At 42.3% G+C, this 14,007-nt stretch overlaps 1 protein-coding gene across 10 annotated transcripts in view; it reads right to left on the reverse strand.

Annotated features, from left to right (window-relative positions):
- Nucleotides 1-14,007, reverse strand: part of LOC121330681 (myomegalin-like) — a 79,164-nt gene that overhangs the window by 3,854 nt on the left and 61,303 nt on the right. For 8 of the 10 annotated variants that reach the window (XM_041277392.1, XM_041277396.1, XM_041277394.1 and 5 more), the window contains 17 exons: nt 13,041-13,533; nt 12,074-12,309; nt 11,778-11,829; nt 6,289-6,530; nt 5,862-6,005; nt 5,183-5,380; nt 4,051-4,332; nt 3,825-3,956; nt 3,614-3,733; nt 2,774-2,963; nt 2,326-2,450; nt 1,825-2,061; nt 1,415-1,534; nt 966-1,171; nt 720-863; nt 498-636; nt 27-73 (listed from right to left, as the gene is read on the reverse strand). In XM_041277392.1, coding sequence (XP_041133326.1) covers nt 27-73; nt 498-636; nt 720-863; nt 966-1,171; nt 1,415-1,534; nt 1,825-2,061; nt 2,326-2,450; nt 2,774-2,963; nt 3,614-3,733; nt 3,825-3,956; nt 4,051-4,332; nt 5,183-5,380; nt 5,862-6,005; nt 6,289-6,530; nt 11,778-11,829; nt 12,074-12,309; nt 13,041-13,533 — 3,107 coding nt within the window. The remainder of the gene's footprint in view (nt 1-26; nt 74-497; nt 637-719; nt 864-965; nt 1,172-1,414; nt 1,535-1,824; nt 2,062-2,325; nt 2,451-2,773; nt 2,964-3,613; nt 3,734-3,824; nt 3,957-4,050; nt 4,333-5,182; nt 5,381-5,861; nt 6,006-6,288; nt 6,531-11,777; nt 11,830-12,073; nt 12,310-13,040; nt 13,534-14,007) is intronic. The other 2 variants (XM_041277388.1, XM_041277391.1) reach the window with 2 other exon arrangements.

A 14,007-nucleotide genomic window follows, 5' to 3' on the forward strand; every position in this document is an offset into this window, starting at 1 on the left:
GGACCTTAAAAGCTGTGTCTACTCACCTCTAAATTGTTTTTTGCTTTCTTCAACACATCACGTGTTCTTGATACTGAAAATGCAAAGAAACAACAGTGTATCAATTACATAGTCTGAGCATAGAAATCTAATTTTATTAATTGACAAAAAAAGAGTAAAAGTGCAGGTACAGCACACAAAGTCCACCGGACTGAACCCCACCAAGAACCTGGAGCTACTGTGGCTGCTTCATTTCAGCCAATCTCTCAATTACTTAATTTAACCAATTATTGGCTTTCCAGATCTGTAGCCACTGATGATGTAAAGACACATCTAAAACCTGCTGGATAGGGGCTCTCCAGGACCAGGGTTGGAGACCCCTACTTTAGATAATAGTCACTATTGATAAGTAAAGGCTTCCCATTGTGCAACCCAACCCCAGAAGTGTTAACGCACAATAGCAGTTGTGAGAAGATGTACTCCGGCATGTCGTAACTGGGGAGTATTCAGATACATACACTGGCTGACTATGAAGTGCTCCATGCTCTCCTTGCTGCGGTTCGTGCTCCTCAGCCTCTCAATAGTGTTCTGTAGCAGATCTTCTTGCTCTGTGATTTTGTTCCTCAACATCTGGATCTCTTCTTTCATGGATTGTTCCTAACAAGACAAACATTATAAGATGAGCGCCTTTAGTTTCCATGCCAACGTAACTCCAGATGTATGCTGGGATGTGCCCCTACCTTTTTGACATGCTGAACGCAGCTCTCGGCATTAGGCAGAGCCGCCTTCCAGAACATCTTGAGAAGAGAGGCGGCTTCCTCCAGGATCTGCCGCAGGGTCTTAGTGTTGGAGAGGGCAGACTTCACAGAGTTGTAATCCAGAGCCTGCAAACACACACAAGCAGAGGGAAGGTAAAAGGTGGGTTTACTGTAGAAAGGGTCGAGTCAAGTTGTTACGAGGCTAATGTGCGCTGCTTTGGTGGTTACCTTGTTGGAACTGTTCTCCAGGAAGCTAGCACTGAGAGAGGGCTGCAGCACGGCCTCCATCCTCTGCACCAGCACCTTCCCCTCCAGGATCTGCTGCTGTAGGGTGCTGAAGTCATCCATGTGCCCGATGACGTGCCGCCCATTCTTACTGGCAAACGAACCATCTGGAGCGTCCCCTTCTAACACAGACCTTGGCTTCAACATATCTGTAAACCAGGACAGTCTTCTTTAGACATGCACAAATGGATTTGGATATAGAACTGTTCCAAAACCTGCATCTGGGATTTCAACTAGTTAAAAAATGATCATTGCTTTGTTTTTACTCTCAACACGGCTTTTTCCTGAAATACAAAAAAAAATACAAAATCAGGCTAATGGTGAAATTCTGTTTTTGTTTGGCATATTAATAAACTGCCAAGCAAGCAGACTTCTCAGGACTAAAGCCTTACCCTGGTTTGCTGTGATTACATGATCTTCCACACCAAGGTCAGTTGATTTTGAGAAGATGGAGAATGGAGAAATTGAGTTAAACAAGTCTGTATCTCGGACTGGGGGAGACGGCACTGAATCTGGAACAAAAAAGACAACAAATGAATACAGAAAAATATAAACTTAACCCAGTTAGAACCATTCTGATAAATAAAAATAAAAAATACTCCCAATTACAAGACATTTCCAAACTTTTTGTAGGCTTTTATGTATTTATTTATTTATTTTTAACCAGTGTTTCATTGGGATGATTAGAGGCCTTTGTGGCATCAACACATTTCAGTCATTCTAATACTTTATTGATACGGAAAAAAAAAACGCAATGTCTTTTTGGTTTTTCAGGACTGCAATCTCCATGTGACCTCCGTACCCTGGAAGAGTTGCCTCCTGCAGCCTGTCTCTCTGGGTATGGAGAGGTTGATGCTGGAGGGGCGGCTGTCGATCTTCACGGAGCTCCTGACCAGCTGCTGCTCCAGCTGTTGTCTGAGGGAGCTGTTCTCCTGGATACTCTGCTCCAGTTGGACCCGCAGGCTCCGCACCTCCGAAAGCAGCTCACTCCGCTCCAAGGAGGAGGGCACGCTGTGATACTTCCCATCCCCGCCATGCCCTAAGGACATAGGCAAGTACACAGGCAGTTAGTGCTGCAACAGATCAGAGTTGGTAACCAAGCAATTACCACATACTGCAAGGTTTGCTGTGAGCAATTTCCTGCTTGCTACAAAGGTTAGGATTTTACAAGACATGGACATTCCAAGTCTCCTATAAGGAGCATACAAAAGCAAACACTTCCCCTGTGCTGCTGGCCATCACCTTCCTAACAGAATGAAACAAGTCCGGGAGCTTTCAGTTCTGAATCAGGGATTAGATTTACCTGAGAGAGACGGGTTGGCGCACCCATAGACTCTCTCATACATCTGGAGTTCAGACTGGAGTGAGTGGAGCAGCTGTCGGTTCTCAGTAAGCTGCTGCTGCAGAAGGTTCATCTCATGCTGCAGCCTGGAGGGCAGACAGAAACCAGCATTGTATCAGGAACACCAATAGCCAGCTACTTTAACACAACACACAGACTCTACAACTTGAATGAACAATGTTGAACAAACAACTAGTATGCAGTACAGCAGAATTTTACCTTTTCCTGTGAATGAACTGAAAATTCTCATTCTTTTTTTTTGCATCATGTGAAGTAGAGCTGCACTACTGAACTATATATATGTGTCGTCTTGTCAACAAGTGTAATGTTGTAATATTTTTCTTGCGTTCCATTCATAACCATTAGTGTGCTGTGGTGCGTGTGCACTGGCTCGTTTGTGTCATGTTACCTGTTGTTGCGGTCCTGAGCAGCCTGCCTTTCCTTCTGGAGCTGATGGATCTCTTGTTGCTGTTCACAGCTCTGTGCCTGCAGCCTCCTGCTCTCCTCTCTCCCCTGCTCTGTCTCCAGCTCAGCCTGCTTCACTCGCCCCCTGCCTGAAAGCACAGCATCACGCAGCTGCTCCGCCTCCACACAGTTCTCTGTGACCAAACAACAAAGGTGTAACAGGCAGCAAGTACAGGACCATGCCAATCATAACATTCCGGGTATCAAGACAGTCATCAGCAATGGCAACTTGTACAATTGCTTTGTTTTTATCCCTTTGGCATAACCCATTAAGCACCAAATTATTCTTTGAATAAAAGTTGTATTTATGTAATTTGATACATTCTAAATCAATATTTCTTCAGAAAAAAAAAAAAAATTAAATCACTTTGGCTATAAACTGCTGCGTCCCATTTAGAGGACAGTCACGTTACATGTGACCATAACCAGTCCAGTGAAATTTTACGTTGGCTATGAAGATCAACACAGAAAATTGAGCTTCATCATTACTGTCAGAAGGAAAACACTAAGAAATACATAATTTTTAGGCTTCAGTTTCTTGTTTTATATTGAGGCGTTATACAAACACCTGAAGGGCTATATTAGCAGCACAGTTACATTTAGATGTAAGTTATCATAATCATATAGTTAAAGAGAAAATGAAATGCCAGTTAAAAATGTTCAAAAACTTTTTAAAGTAGCCAGTCCTTAAATCAGGATAATACCACGTAATGGGTTAACAACAATAAAACCCACCAGATAGCAAAGAAAAATAAAGTTAAGATGGAACCAGTCAGTTCCTTACCTCTACTGGCCTGGTTTAGCCGGGCGTGAAGACCCAGGTTTTCCTCCCTCAAGACTCGGTTCTCATTAGACAGATGGCTGACTGACTCAAGTCCCTGGATGTAAATGTTAGTAGGAGGCCCTGTGGGAAACAAAACACAGTGAAGACAGAAATGCCACAGAGTGGTAATAAAAACCAGGTTCTGAGATGTACTGTATCCCCTCCACCTTACCGCTGCCTCTCCCAGCCAGCGCAAGCCTCTCCTCCAGCTGCTGCCTCAGGCGTTCGTTGGTGCGGATCGAGTCCTCCAAACGCTGGCGTAGACCACGGATCTCACCCAGGTGCTCTTCAATCAGACGTGTGCCTGAAACACAGAGTCGTTAGGAACTAGGTAGAAAACTTCAGAGGCTTTACTTCATATTGCTGCACATTGATACCTGCTGCATTGTTATCTTTACCTGTGTGGCTGGTACCGGACTGATACCCGGATGATCCTGATGACACGTCCCTATAATTGTTGGTTCCCATGGGCCTGACAATGTGGCTCATATCCCAGACTGCACTGCTGTCAAGCAAGCCAGCCTCAGCTGCCTTCAAAGTGCTGTTGCCAGGAGAGGCCTGGTGAAAGGGATGATGGGACAGTGGGGCATAGCTGGAGGCTTGGGGTTGTGAGTGGCCAGTCATGGAGAAGTTGGCCGTGTGGGACATCGGTTTGACATGAGGAACAGCAAACCCTGTGGCTGGAGGCAGAGACAAACTATCAGGAGGTGGAACAGCCTGTTCTTTCCAGTTACAATACAGAATTATACAATAACAAACACTTAATAGCTGTGCATGCAAGGGAATGCCATGCATGAAAGAATTCATTGAAATGTAAGCCTGCAGCATTTAAAATCAGACTACAATTGAATGAAATCGAATAACTGGGCTGGTTATAGAATTCTTTGTCCCACTTTCATGTGGAATGGACAGGGCCGATCCATATTGCACTTCTTTTTTTCTGTATGGTTTGAATGACATATTATCATTTGTTTTATACTCATGTTTAATAATTTTGGTTGATATGGATATATTTTGAAGAAAAAAAAAAAGATTCTGCTGAAAAACATGGGATTAGTTCCTCTTACTCAAAGCCTTCCAGTCCTTCTCCCCCTCTCTATTAACACAGTTAGATCCGACCATTTGTGATGGCTGATCTATGACTTGTAGACCACTATTTGCTTGTATAAATACACACAGCAACCTTACTGAACCTTAAACAAAAAAAAAAAAAAACTTCAGCAATACCGAGCAAACCCCCAACTGAGGCATCTGTGTTAACTCTCTTAGGATACCTCAGTGTAGGCAAAAAGAATAGCACCAGCCATAATTTGAAGCGTGAAAATCTTAGAACAAAAAGCTGAGTGAATAGACGGTGGTTAAAAATAGGGTACATGCCTAGGCATGGCAGAAAAGAAGTACAGCATTCAAGACTGTGTTATGGCAGCTGCTGATGTCCTGCCATGCAAAGCTGCACATGCGGAGTGGATAAAAAAAACATGCCCACTTCATGATCACACACACACACACGTGTAGATCAAAGGCTCTCACTTTCTCCCAGCTGCCTTTGCAGCATCTGAAGTTCCTGGTGCACTTCCGCTATGGAGAATGGTGATGCACCACTGAAACTGGGGTCAAGGAATGGAGGTCGGGGATCAAAGGGCAGGGAACCAAACTGACTGGAGGGGTCAAGGCAGTAGTGGGTCTGAGGGAAAGTGACAGCACTGGACGGGAGGTCAGAATAGAGGTCTAGAAGCAAAGGAAATAACAAAGAGATGGAATACATTGGAAAAGAAATGGCTTTTCTCTTTGCACTAACCCGAACCAAATCAAACCTTCGAGACAATGCATTTACTGATGATTTCAAATACAACTAAAATGTAGCTTATAAATGTAAAAAAAAAAAAAAAAATATCACATTTTTCATTACCCCAAGTGCACAGAATAATTAGCTTTTCCACTGTTACATCTACAAACCCATTGAAGTTTCTTGGGAACTTGCTGTAGATTAAATGTCCAAAGCATATACAGTTGGAATGTATGGTGCACTGCCCTGCCACTCCTATTCTACAGGATTAATATGATTTAGAAGCAGTAAACCTGTTTATGATGTAATATGGAAGATGTAACAATGAACAGTTAGGTGTAAACGCATAATGATACAACATAGACCACCACAGTATGGAGCAGAAGTAATGCTCACCCATCCAACCCTCTGTTGTTACCCTACCTTTCTGTGCCGGGTTGGACTCCATGGGATTATGTTGTGAGCATGGAATTTTTGTACTGTTGTTGGACTGAGCCCCATGGGATGCAGTGGTGGGTGATGGGATTGATGGGCGTTGTGGCGGAGCGCCACCATGACTGTGAGACTCTGAAAGGAAATGGTGCTCAATGTAGAATCACATTACACTGATATGACGCTGCTTTGTCTGGCTAAACAGTTAGCAATGGAGGCCAAAAACTTGTTGTGTTATTATTTTCCCCTGGAAAATTAAATATTATTTTAAAACTTTTATTTGTGTAGTGTTGTTTAGTTTTGTAGAAACCGAACTTGAAAAAATACATAACACATAATGTTACTGGCAACCGTTTGTGTTTTGCTAGGTCGAGACAAATAAACACTAAAGGAATACTGTAGAGTTGTCGTGATTTACCTGTGCTGGCCTGTTCCAGGCTCACAGTGCCCCCACACTCCTCCTGTGTGTACTCGCTGGCAGCGTCCATGTCAGAGCACAGCTCCAGATCATCATTGGTGGAGGCGTGATCATCTGACACGAAGGAGGTCCTGTCCGAGTCAGAAAGGGCACGGCTGCTTGAGGGCGTGTCTGGGCGTTGCTGCAGCTTGGCACGGAGTGATTCGATGATCTTATCCTTCTGCTGGAGCTCCCTGCTTAGCCTGGAAAGACAAGAGAACACAGACCATAAACTGAGAGACACGTGAGGGACGACAAGCAGCCTATTCTAAGCCATGTTCATTTAAAACCTTGCTTTAAGTCTTCTAATGGTTTGGAAAATCCTTGCTAGCCAACATTGACACATGACTACTTTTGTTGTGACAGGACATATTTTTCCATCACATAGCTTCCATCACTAAAAAAAAAAATAAATAAAATCTTTAAAAGAAAATATGAATCAGCAAAAATCTAAGCTAAATCTTCAGCAATTCTAGAATCAAAAACACTTAACACTTAATTAACTCATTAACAATACAGTACATAGGGGAAGCAACTTCCCCCTGGTCTGGACCTTGCATTGATGCCAGTGACCTTTTAAGCCCCTTAAATAAGAACCTTACAAACCTAAACTGATTATTAAGTAGCTAAAACTATCACTCCATGGGTCATGATATGCATGTGAAATTCCGATTTTATTCATCATTTCAGTATAATTGCCCCCAAAACTTTCTCGCAAAGGAAAAATGTCAAGGTTGCACATTAAGTCAATAAACTGTGGTAAAATGTTTCCTGTGGTTGACATTCCCCATGTAAACCTCTCTCCCATTCCCAGATTCTTACTTGTCGAGCTGCCTCTGCAAGGCCCTTCTCTCTCGGTCCAGCTGTTTCCGTAGAAACACCAACTCCCGCTCCTGTACACGGGACTCCCAAAATGTGAACGAGAAGAGGGATTCACGGTACAGCGGGCTGCTCTTTGAGAGCATTGACTTCCATAGCGGGGCCATAGTGATGACACAGTTATTGCTACCAGAGGAAGCAACTTCCACTGCTGCTGGCTGCTAGGTACCACCGACTTTATTCCACAGAATGGTGTTGGATTTGCTCATAATGTCTTTGCTGAGCCAGGAGTCTAAGCATGCTAAATGGACACACTGGAGAGCAGAAGTGATCTACTCAATATCCACAGCAATCCTCTGCAACCTTCAGTAGCTTCTATGCTGTTTAAAAATGCTGTTCTGAAATATGCCGAGGATGAAAAGGACAGGGAGAACACTTGAAATCCACAAGGACTTTGTATACGTCTTCACTTCGCAAAAATCCTTTTCTGCAATGACTCTCAAAGATTCTTCTCTGTGTCTTCCCGCTCAGGCTGTCACATCAGTACAGAAATCCAAACATCGCCCCGTAAATGTATCTATTCAGCTGTGCTAGAAACCCAGCTGATTAACATGACTCACCTACACAGAGCTCATCTTGTAGAAACCCACAGCATTATACACACAGCATATGTCCTCTATGACAAACTCCTTATTCTGCCTGTTCAAAGTGCAGTTTCTATGTGAATTATTCACAAGCCTTTTGGGAAAAAAAGCTCTAATGTTACCAAGCCTTTGGGGCAATTCCATTCAATAAGCAATCAAAGAAAGCATCACGGCAATCAGTTTCCATTCCATTGAATGTGAGCCAGCTGACAGCACCAGTGGCCTGACCTTCTGCTTACTTCCGCAACTTATTACTTCCACTGAAAATACTGATTACTCATGTTCCTTGATGCTCTTCATATTCGTAGATATTTGAATCTCAATACTTTGTAATGTAGAAATGTTTTTATTTTGGCTGATTCGGCTAATATTTCAACCTTTTTTAAAAGTTAAAGGCAAATTAATGTCATACATTTCCATCACGTGCTTAATACAAATCACTATATACTCTTGTATTCAGGTTTCCATTCAACTCCAAATATGAAACCAACAGCAGATAAGAAGTGCATTTCCTCTCAATCCACAGAAACAGGCTCTTCTGACAGACGTCTTCCTCCACCACTGACAAATTTCACCCCCACATAGAGGGTCGATTGTTATGGTGTGTCCTTGTGTTACCTGCTTCTTAAGCTTAATCACGGAGACCACACTGAGATAAATCAGGTTGCTGTAAACCTACATCCGTCTGCCTTTCTGTCACATCCATTGTTGTCACCATGTAGTCCCCTAGACACAGGATTTGCACAACAAAACTGATGTGTTCAGTAAGACCTACAACATGGCATTTTAAAGGTATAAAGTGAACAAGCTCCTCATAGCACCAACAAGGCAATCCATTTAATCAGAAACATCAGTGCTCCAAAAACACCACATCAAGCCCGATCTGTCTTTTACAATCAGTATCCCAATGTGTTAAACTGTAATAGGAACTAGACTGATCTTGGGCATGCGATAAACCTAAAAACAAACGATCCTCAATCAATGCGCTTTGGAAATGTGTTGGTGCTTCTGAAAGTCCAAGCAAGACTCACAAAAAGTCTGAAGCTGATCCATACATGTAATCCTTCAAGCAGCAAGCCTGCACTTTCACACAGTATTCAACAGAAGAATGAAGACGAATGGGGTTCAAAGACAATCCCTTCCCTAGAAATAAAGAATCCTCTTCTTGATGGGATGTGTCATTGAAAACAGCTTGATTACCTAAGAGTCCTAGCCTCCTCATAGTGAAATCCAAATTACACAGAACACTTTTAGAGCATGCAGGAGACCATGAGCAGCAACTATTCCTTTTAAGAATAACCATATGCACTGCAGAAATATTCTCAGTGTACAGCACTGCTGCTTAAGCTCTGAGTGCAGCTTGGACAACTGGCTAATGCCCAGAACAGATGCACCATGGTGGAAAAGAAGGTCTTATCAGCTACTAAATCCCTCTGGGAATCTGCATTGGCCTATTAATGAGGAAAATGATCCAATCAAAAAGCTGCTCATTATCATCTCCCCAAGGGAGCCTTGAGACCAGTATGACGTTACTCAGCAAAGCAGTCATGCTTCATATTAAACATCCTCAACGACAGGCCCATTATAATTCAGCAAGGGGGCTATGCTGTATGATAAAGAGGAGGAGGCAAAGGCGATTGTACAGAACTACAGTATATTCCTCCACTGCACTTGAATAGTAAAATAAGCTATAAGAAGCTTTGAGAACGTATTTGATTTACTGGATAGTGTATAACATAGAGGTAGGCTATGTCTCCTCATACTGACAGGAAGGAGTGAAGAATACAAACAACTAACAATTATGTAAAGGTGTTATGAGGAACTCTAAGGAAAGCTGCATCAGAGTACGGCTAAGAGAGGCTCAGCACTTCATTAAAAGAACAGGATAAACAACTCCTGTCTCTGTGGCAGATGCAATGCAAAATAAATGAAGACCTTGTACAGTACTACATAGTATTATGATGATAATGAAAATGAAAATTATATAAAACACTATCTGACTCTTTATTGACATGTTGATAATAAATCAAAAGTAGGCAATATAAATCAAGAAAGTTGCACGCTTTAAAAAAAAAAAAAAACATTGATGGAATCTCAATCTACTGTATATGTGTCAGTTACAAATAAGATAGCATGAGCGTTTGGAAATATGCCTTGTTTCACAATGGCTGAGAATTTCTCCTGTGTAAAATTAAACAGAGCTTGGGAGAAAAGCAGCCTTTGTGAATGTATGCAGATTTCTGTACCCCAGTTTATCCCCCACCCTGCTGATAATCTCTTGCTTCAGCTCCAAGGTGTGCAAGGCAATCTGTACACCAGCTTGCTCTTTGTCACCTCCACTGTTTCAGATTTCTGCAATAGAAACCAAGCTGACTGATTCAGTCCAGGCAATTCACAACTGGGAAACAGGATGCCTAATTTACCTTAGACCCTGGTAAGGTTCCATTAAAATATAATTTAAACTCGGATGGGAAGTCTGTACTGAGAGTTCTGTTATATATCATCTCTCTGTGTCCCTCTGTGCTCTTACCAGCAACCAACTAGGAGCAAATCAGGCGTTTGACAGAAAGTAACAGATCTGTCTTGAAATCAATGACTCAAATGCCCTTCACCTCCCCCAGCAAGGGCATGGCAATTAATCAGCAGGATGTTAGGGTTTAACTGATGAAGAATTGCCAGGAAAGTACTGGCCTTGGTAATGAAAACATAAGGCTGATATAATAATACAAAAAGCTTACAGAAAGATGTTCTGGACAATCAGGTGTTGCAACCTCCTGTGTACTTATGTTTGAAATTTCAACTGAAACACAATTGCAATAGCTTTATCCACATATCCTGTGTCATTAATCAAATGCTGCTGGTAATTTCACTGTCCAACTGCCTGAACGTCCTATTGCCATATGTGTCAGTGTATAGAAAGCCTTTGTCATCCACTGGCACTGCAAGTGAAACAGAGAACATAATAATGTGGCAGAGAAGAGACTTCCTGTGTGGTGTTTAGCAATATGATATTGCCAAAATGCAGAAGTAGTGAGAATGTTCTAATAGCCAAACTTTATTTCAACTTTAAAAATAGGATTTCATGTCCATTAAGCTTCCCCAGACTGAAATGTTCACAAGCTTTCTTTAGATGCTTCTTCCTTAGCCCACTGTTCCTACACCCAGCCTGGGGATCAATGCCATGTTTTACTCTCTCTAAGCCCCACATGCAGACCAGCCATTCCCAGTGTATTGCTTGTCAACCCCACACAACTGTCCAGTAAAGTGGAAATATACTGTGCGTGAAAAATCACATCTGTTAACAGAAAATTATTTTTTACAGCTGGACACAGTACCAGCTGTGGCTAATTCTCTATTCCGAACCCCACTTCCGAATTGACCTGTAATTCAAACCAGGCTATCATAATGAAAAGCGTGCTGATACCAGCTGCAGAAACCACAAAGTGTGTAAGACAACGTTTTTGTTTCTGATTTTTTATAAAATGTAAGTATCACAAGCACAAAACAGACTAGACAAGGAACAAATCACTATTCTGAACCTGATCCATGCGGTTCGAATTAGCAAGTCTATAGTTATTTATGTTATCTGAATATAGTTTACTAATGGCTGGTTTAAACCCACTGCACTTTTATATCACATGTTTATATTTTTTTGTGAGAGCTTAGATATTTTCAGACATTCATCATTTCATCTGTATCAACATGGACAGCAGATGAGTTAAGACGGCCACTGAGCTAAGCTTTAAAAGGGTAAAAAGTCAACACGTGAGGGGTCTGACGCAGTCAGTGCAAAAGACTGATAATGAGCTTAAATGGGAACATCTCAGTGGAAAGGATTCATGACACAAAGCTAGCTGTGCAGAAAAGAAGACAAAGCTGCAGTGGGGTTTGTATGTTGTGGTATAAGTAACAGACCACAGTAGTTTTTGATTCTAATACTATATCTAGTTAGCGTGTGTGAAACTGAAAACCTCACAAACTGCCTACCTCAGAGCCAGTAGCTCATGCCCTGTCTTGTCATCAACTTCTGATCGATCTCCTGCAAACAGAAACAGAAAAAGGGTCAGGCTTGTACAGAATACCCTTACAACAAAGTTCCGTCAAGGTTTAAATCGATTACACTGTCATTTCACAAACACTTTTATAAATATTCATATAATAAAAGGCTTAAGATGTCAGAAAATCTCCTTGTAATAACACATGTTTTTTGTTTGTAATGTAGTGCTGAAAAAAAAAAAACTAAAGTAATGGGGATTCCCAAATCTAAAGGAGAGAAGACTCACGGCCGCTGAGTTTGCTGCTGACACGCTCTGCCAGCGAGGTGTCCTGTGCCAGCTGCTCGCGGAAGCTCTGGCCCATGTAGTAGTCGATGTCGTTGGCGCGCAGCAGCTCCTCGAAGGACTTGGTGGTGTCGCCGAGGTGCTGGGACAGGATGTGGCAGACACCCCGGCCCTCACGCATCTTCTGACGAAGGTGGGAGAGCTCCCGGGCCTGAGCCTGGATCAGAGAGTCGTATTTCCTGAAAGAGCAAAGTCACTGTCCTTAACTGTGGGGTTCATCAATGACGCTTTATGTGAGAACTGAGGACCTCACAGGTAAACAAGTAAGCACTGAGGATGGTCTTGCATTGACTGACTCATTTACACTTTTTCACTCCTGTTTGTCTAGCACTTGTGGCCTGTACTTCGATTTATGAACTATTGGTGAACTATGCTCCTGCACTAAACTACCTGTCGGATGCAGTAAATTGCTACTTGAGGTTCTATGCAGCCACGTAAAATAATGTCTAAATAGACCAACATTAAAATTGTATATTTTTACTTCCATCGATGGCTCTTTTTTGTAATAGTGTTTAATATTTAACAACAACAAAAAAAAAAAAAAACTAAAAAAAAGAGTAGATGTTCAAACCAGAACTGCCTCAAGCTTGTTTTACATTAACATATGTCACAATCAGGCAATGGAAATAGGCATTTCTGTAGTGGAATTTTACACTGACCTTCATACGAGTCCTGAATGCTACTTTTTATAATACCAGACTGTTTCTGTCTACATGCTTAAAAAGTACTGGCTGTTACAGAGTCTTATTATTTTGTTTTATTTAAAAACTGCAGTATCAAACATATTGCACCTTGCCATATCAAACAGCAACAAGTTCTGTAAGTGAAACAGAGAACCCTATTGATGTGCATGACATTGTTAGCACTATAATACCATACAATGTATTTCCTCCTGTTGTAATATACTTACCTCGGCCAGGTGGCAGACTTGACATCTTCAGCCACTGCCTTGCCCTCGAGCCTGGAAGTCTTGAGCTGAGTCTCCAGTGAGGCCACACGGGACACTAGCTCCTGGAGCTCCTTGTTGGGCTGAGCAGCTGGGATGGCCACCCCGTCGGACTGCCATCCTTCATCGTCTTCCAGGCAGCTGTGAGCAGGTGAGGCCTCAAAGCTCCAGGCTACCTTGTGGGGTCGCTCTAGGCTGGAGGCGTAGTCACTGGTGGTGGAGAAGGAACAGACGCGGGTCTGGAGGTTGCGGATCACCTTCTCGGATCGGCGTAGCTGGACTCGCAGGTCTTGAATGTGCTGCTGCAGAGCCGACACGTCCTCACACTTCACTGGCTCCTCCTCCGGCCACAGCCTCACCTTCAGACTGGACTTGAGAGGAAGCGGGGTGGCGCGGGCCTCTTCCATCAGGCTGGCATCACTGTACAGTTCTCCCTGCACATCCAGCTCGTCATATTCTGGAAACAAGTAACGTACAAAAATATATAGGTCATCAGAACAACTTGTATATTTCACCCAAACAAATATACAAACACATTCAGCACCCATAAGTGCAAAATAAACTTTTCTGTATCTGTTAACTAACACAAAACAAAAAAAGCCATAAAGGTTCTTCGTAACAGGACCAGAAATGCAAGGCATGCATTTAAAACTGAAACAGATAAATGTTTCAGGGCTCAAAATATATTAAAGATTACATACTGTTTTCAAGGGTCCCTGTACAAATGTTGGGTTTTTCCATTAGTGCTCAATTACATTTTTAAAAATGAAATAAAGGCTCTGCAATGGTCTCACCAATTCTAGTTCGAGAAATACAGCAACAGTTCCCCCATGTGGTTATAAAGATGTAGTTATAAAGACTTTTTTTAATAGCTGCAGCCATGCATTACAAGTAAAACTTTTATTTTCAATCTTTTAGAAAATGAAATTGG

Source organism: Polyodon spathula, chromosome 18, assembly GCF_017654505.1.
Source record: "Polyodon spathula isolate WHYD16114869_AA chromosome 18, ASM1765450v1, whole genome shotgun sequence".
Taxonomy (NCBI): Eukaryota; Metazoa; Chordata; class Actinopteri; order Acipenseriformes; family Polyodontidae; genus Polyodon; species Polyodon spathula.